The sequence below is a fragment of the Stegastes partitus genome, unplaced genomic scaffold (genome assembly GCF_000690725.1).
Source record: "Stegastes partitus isolate 25-593 unplaced genomic scaffold, Stegastes_partitus-1.0.2 Scaffold4, whole genome shotgun sequence".
NCBI classification, from domain to species: Eukaryota; Metazoa; Chordata; class Actinopteri; family Pomacentridae; genus Stegastes; species Stegastes partitus.
This window is the reverse complement of record NW_007577735.1, coordinates 1040981-1046980: the sequence shown is the minus strand read 5'-3', so window position 1 is coordinate 1046980 and position 6000 is coordinate 1040981. Positions and strand designations below refer to the sequence as shown.

Sequence of the window (6000 nt, the reverse complement as noted above, 5' to 3'; positions counted from 1 at the left end):
GGAGAACATGCAAACTTCACGCAGAAAGACTCCGGTGCCCCCACCGGGACGCGAAGCGGCAACCTTCTTGCTGCGAGGCAACAGTGCTCCGTCAATACAATCAAAGATATCATTAATTACCTCTTACTTGATGATTGGCAGCAAAAAAAGTTTTTAGGTTGATTATTTGTAAAAGTCAAGTTGTTTAAACTAGTATCTCCATATCGTAAGGAGAACATTAAAGAGTTTTTTTTACTTATTTACTGTAACTCCATAGAGGTCATGTGGAATCAAAATACTAATCAACAAGACAGGCCAGTTAGATACCCTGCTAAAGAAAGCTGTAAGAGTTTTGGCAAACGTGACAAATTTGATAGCTGAAGTTTATTTGTATAAGAAAAACCAGAGTCAAGCTTTTTCTCCCCACGGCAGAAATGAAAAGCCCTTTCTGGCTGAAAAGATTTATAAAATGAAACTTAATTATTACTATCTGGTAGTATATAATTTCTACAATTTCATTTTGCAGACGCTTTTATCCAAAGCAACAGACATCTGAGTGCAGATACAACACAAGCAAGGATCTAGTCAGAAGAAAACTATCTGGATAAGTGCCATAGAACAAGTTCAAGTGTGATAGGGCGTTGATTCTAATAGCAGGCTGTGTGGGAGGTAATAGGAATTTTTTATATATTTTGTTTTCAGTCTGTCAAGTGCAAGGTGTTCAGTGAAGAGTTGGGTCTTTAGTCTTATCCTAAAGACTGAGAGGGAATCAGCAGATTGAACAGAGTTTGTTAACTTGTTCCACCACCGGGAAACCACAGAGAAGAATTTAGCTATTGACATCAGGCCCTGTTGTGGTGGTTGTATCAGGCAGCTTTTGTTGGTTGAGTGTAGTGAGCAGGAGGAAGTGTAGACCTGAATGAGAGAGTTCAGGTTGGAGGGAGCTGTTCTCATTGTAGTTTTGTGGCAAAGTGTCAGAGTTTTGAATTTGATGTGGGCAGCAACTGGAAGCCGGTGAAGCGATCTGAACAGTGTACTAAACTGAAGAACAGGATGGGCAAATTTCACTGCATAATGTAAATAGCATTAGCTACATGCAGTAGCATAACTTATTCCATCCACAGCATTAGATGATACTCACCTTAAAATGTCCTTTGTATTGTGTTTGTTCAGCCTACCGGCCATTTACTGTCCTAAACTATGTAGGTATGTTCGGTGGGCAGAGAAGGAGACTGGAAATCCTGACGTCAAGATGAAGAAAAATTAAGTTATAAATCAAATTTTAGCAAGTTACTATAACTGGAATTTAGTTAAAAATTTATTAATGAAGAAATCTGAGATTGAATTACAAAATGAAATTACATGTGAATTCTTTATTTTGCAATTATGCATCTGATAAAGTGGTGGGAACAGATCCCTTGAATTACTTCGTAGATTGTACTCTGACAAAATAAAATCCTCTGATGTGGTTTTAGATTCATCTACATTATGAGTGCTATGCATATTATGCTTCTAAAAACAGAAAGTAAAACCAGTCTATTTGGATTAACTCCTCAGTCATATATGTGAAAGACAGCAGCTATTTACACAGTAAAAATGTATTTTTACTACATTTTTTGTTATTTTGTACCTCAGCTCCCTGCAAGAGAAAGTAACTTTCTAGGCCTACCATGAGACGTCTCACTGCATTTCATAAAAAACTATCAGAATGACTTTTTGTCCTTGAATCATTTAAGAACTATTGATACACTTGAGGGCTGCAAGGTGGCTCAGTGGTTAGCACCATTGTCTCACAGCTAGGTCGCCGGTTTGCATCCCAGTGAGGACACCTAGGATCTTTCAGCATGGAGTTTGCATTCTCTCCCCGTGCAGCGTGGCTTCCTCCCACAAGGTCCAAAAACATGTTGAGGTTAATTGGTGATTCTAAATTTTCCATAGGTGTGAATGTGAGTGTGCTTGGTTGTCTGTCTCTAAGTGTAGCCCTGTGATAGACTGGTGACCTGTCTAGGGTGTCCACTGCCTTCGCCCTGAGTCAGCTGGGATAGGTTCCAGCGCCCCCGTGACCCACTGAGGATAAAGCGGTGTATAGACGATGGATGGATGATACACTTGACAATGAGTGAACATGTCTGACTTTGCACAATACTGCCATCCACAGTATGAATAGGGAAATGTTAATTGTATTACCTCAAGCTACTATCAGGCATAAGTAAAAACAACAACAACAACAACAACAAAAAACAAAGCAACAGAAAGATTACCATATGTCTTGGGCTTGGAAAAGAGATCTTTATTAGATTATGTACACACTAAGAATTACTGCACACATTGGGAATATGGCCTCATCATTGTTTTTGTTAAGATGAAAAGCAGAGAAACTAGACTGGTTGTTACAGCACTGGTCTGAAGTGTGGTGTGCAGAGCCATCCAGTGTGAAGTATGTGACAGAAACCTGAATAGCTGTCAGTATTTCTCAGTTCCTTTTTCTTCCGTGCTGTTTTATGAAGATTTTCGGTGCAGTCCATCCCTCAGGGGCCGCCTTAAGTCCAGCTCGCCTCCAAATCTTTTTCAGATCTTGCTCAAATCGTCTCTGCGAGACAAGCGCACAGTTGGTCGTGTCAATGTGTAAAGTACATTTAATTTCACCTAGCTTTAAAAATTGTGTTGAAATGAATGCACATTAGGCATACAAATCTTAAAATAACAGTAAGTCATGATAAACTACCAGAGAAAGACAAAAGTTAATATCCATTATTAGTTTTCTTTTTTTTTTAAAATAAAACTATGACTATGACACAATGCATTGATTAGTTTAAAAATACAGAAATCAAAATGGAATAATTAATCTGTCAGGTATGACAGGACTCTGGTTTGAAAAAATAATCATTTTTTTTTGTATCTGAAACAGACAAAAAAGTCTCACCTGCTTCTTCTTTCCCCTGCCTTCCAACACTCTCCTCTTCAAGAATTTAGTCCGTTTTTGCAGCTTCCTGTATTTATGCCGATTCATCTTCCGCCGCCGGATCTCTAGAACATTCTTACAACTAAGGGGTGTTGCTGAACTGTTCTCGTCCTCCAAAACTGGGACGGTAATGGGTGGCAGCACCTTCTCCTCCAGCAGCTCAACGTCCTCCTGTGGCTGAGGAGACTCCAACAGGGGAGGAAGGGAGTAGCGCAGGGAGAGCCAGCTCTCCAGGGGACTTACTGACAGTTTACGTGGCACAAGAGCTTCGTCCAGTTCCGGCTCAAGTTGGATCCATCGTGGAGGAGATGTGTTGTCTGCCGCTGTTGAGTAGTTTCTCAGTTTTGGTTGTAGTGAAGAAGAGAAAGCAGGAAGTGGTTGGAGACATGCATTCAGAATTTCTCCATGGGCTTGAAGTGCACCTAGGTATTAGGAAAACAGAAATTCAGTAATCTAGAGAAACATTACTTATATAGGTAATACAGCATAAAATGAAAACTGTTCATACTTACAAGTTGCTTTACGTAATAATCGGAGACGAGAGACAACCTTAGAGGCAAACATTATTAATTATCATCCAAATAAATCATCAGGAATGGGCTGACTGGTCACTGGTCCTGTGGGCATAAGCAAAGTACTGTGTATTAGTTATAGCGCCACCACAGAGCTTTCAAAGCTCTTTGGGTGACAAGTAACAATTATTTTAGTTTTTAATTTGTCTGCCAATTATCTTCTCAACTGATCAATTGTTTGGTCTTCATAGTGTCAGAAAGTGATTTTTAAAAACAGTTAACTCGTGCTTCTATGTTTTAAGGAAGCCTTATTGCTGGAAAGACTGAAATAAGAACTTTAAAACTCCAGTAAAAATGTAGATTCTTATTCCATTTTTTGTTTTGTTCAAATAAAACAAAAAAAATTGAACATTCAATAGGTCTGAACAAGTCATTGCTTTTTATTTCAAAATTGCAATTTGAAACAATGTAATTAGGAAATTGCAAACACCAAAACTGTATTTCCGTGTCACATGATATGCAGTCCTGTTACTCAGGGACCCCACTCGTTAGTCCTTGCAGGAAATGTTGGTAGGATAAGGATAACTAGAAATTAGAATGAGATGCAAGATTGTTACTGCAATGCACTGTAAACATGTCCGTAATATTTTAACTATCATTAACAGGCTGACTGCTCTACAATAGTGCAACCAGTAGGTGCATCTGGTCAACACACTGCTAAAAATGAGGCTTGCAGCAATGAATCGTATTAGCAATATTAGCATTATGAAAAGTTTCTTTACTTCAGAAACGAAGCGGTTTTTTGTCACTACTTCGTTTACCGTCATGGGAATTATTTATTATCAACTCAGCAACAATGACATTGTGGCTCAGTTGCAAGCTGTATGCAGACATATCAACCCTAGAAGAGATTCGTCGACAGTCAAGTCCTTCCCTAAAATAAAAACGACACGATGCAGCGATGCTACCGTGAAAATAAAAACATCAAAAGAAACTGACATAAATAAAGTATATTTTAGTAGCCGGCGTTGGGCCGTTGTAGCTCGATAAGCTAGTTAGCAATGTAGCTCCACCATGAGCTCGGTTAAGACGCGGAAGTCTCGTTCCCGCTAAAATATAAAGACAAGAGCATTTCTGCGATTGACTATCTGGTAACAAGAACATTATCAAGTCGGTAACTTTAAGGAAAGTGTTACGTTACCTGCTATTACTGTGGCCGCGGTCTCAGACTTCAATGTGACTTCATAAGCCACTTCCGGTCTGTGCAACAAAAGTTAAGGCGGTTCCTGTTTCTTAGAGTGGACAATGGTTCCGGCTGAACCTACTTCTGCCGTTGTTAGAAGTAGTAGTAGTAGTAGTTAGTAGCAGTATTGGTCGTAATAGTAGTAGTAGTAGTAGTAGTAGGTATAATAATACAAATATTAGTACTAATAATAGTACTAACAATAATGTGTCCAAATTAATCAATGATGTACACTGTCTTTTATACTTGGTCTTTACCTGTATAATACTTTTTTATGAGTATGAACAAAACTACCCTACAGTATTCTGCGCAAAACAAAATTACAGACGAAATCCATGTCTGGAATAGTCTGCATCTGAGTTACCTTGACTCTATTTGTTATTTACTGTAGGCCTGCAGTTTATTGGCATTCTCCATTTTAATATTTTCTCATACCCTTACAAAATAAAAAAAAAATGGCTGCCTCCTGCCCAGTGGAAATAAATGAGACAGAAAGTTCAACATTTGCCAAGTGGTGCTTCTTCTAATGATTTTTCTAAACAAATCTGAGTACAGAACGGTGTCAACCATATTATTTGACAGAAGTATGTTTTATGTTTTTAAAAATCTGAAACTATACTTGGCATTCATGCAACTGTGGTATTCCAGTAAGTGATGTGGTAACAAAAGTGCAGCATGGCTCGATGCTCTTGATGTGCACTTCATCACAGAGCACAATTTACTACTGGAGTTGTTTACGCACAAAGACTGACTTTCACTTTCCTTTTTTTTTTTTTTTTTTAAATGCTGTCTGAAAAGTAGTTATGTTTTCCCATTATTTCAAGTTCTTATCAGCATGTAAAACAGAAACGTGCAGAGTAAAGCAGAAATGTGATACTAATGTCCTCATTTCTACTGTAAAGCTGCAGTGTCTTCATTGCTGCGTGAGAAGATTTGCGTGGAAAGCCATTTCAGTCATGATGCAATTTTATTTCCCTTTGACTCATTAAATCTGAATGTGTTTCTTCCTTTCATGTGGCACAGATTTTATAACCAGGGAAGCCTCCACTTTTAGATTGCTCTAGTTATACATACTTGTGGGCAGCCACATCAAATCATTTATTCATGGGGCTTTCTCTCTTAGTTTTCATTAAGATAGTGGGAAGTGGAACACCTACAGTATGTAGACATCTCACAGCAGGAATTTTCACTATGCAGCATTCAGTATATTGTATTTGCATGGAAGACACACACACACGCACACACACACACAAACAGAGAGAGAGAGAGAGAGAGTATTGACTGGGAAAATTAAAGTCAAATAT

At 38.5% G+C, this 6000-nt stretch overlaps 1 protein-coding gene across 2 annotated transcripts; it reads right to left on the bottom strand.

Moving 5' to 3' along the window:
• Positions 1–2246: 2246 nt before the first annotated feature.
• aurkaip1 (aurora kinase A interacting protein 1) lies at positions 2247–4728 on the bottom strand. Of its 2 annotated transcripts, XM_008278462.1 has the most exons (5): positions 4655–4686; positions 3944–4038; positions 3454–3558; positions 2903–3363; positions 2247–2569 (listed from the first exon to the last, which is right to left on the bottom strand). In XM_008278462.1, the coding sequence occupies exons 3-5, from the start codon at positions 3503–3505 to the stop codon at positions 2453–2455; spliced, it is 630 nt and encodes a 209-aa protein (XP_008276684.1). In that variant the 5' UTR covers positions 3506–3558; positions 3944–4038; positions 4655–4686; the 3' UTR covers positions 2247–2452. The 2 variants fall into 2 exon arrangements, with proteins under 2 accessions (XP_008276684.1, XP_008276676.1); XM_008278454.1 differs by lacking the exon at positions 3944–4038 and having other exon boundaries at positions 4655–4728.
• Between the last annotated feature and the right edge of the window lie 1272 nt (positions 4729–6000).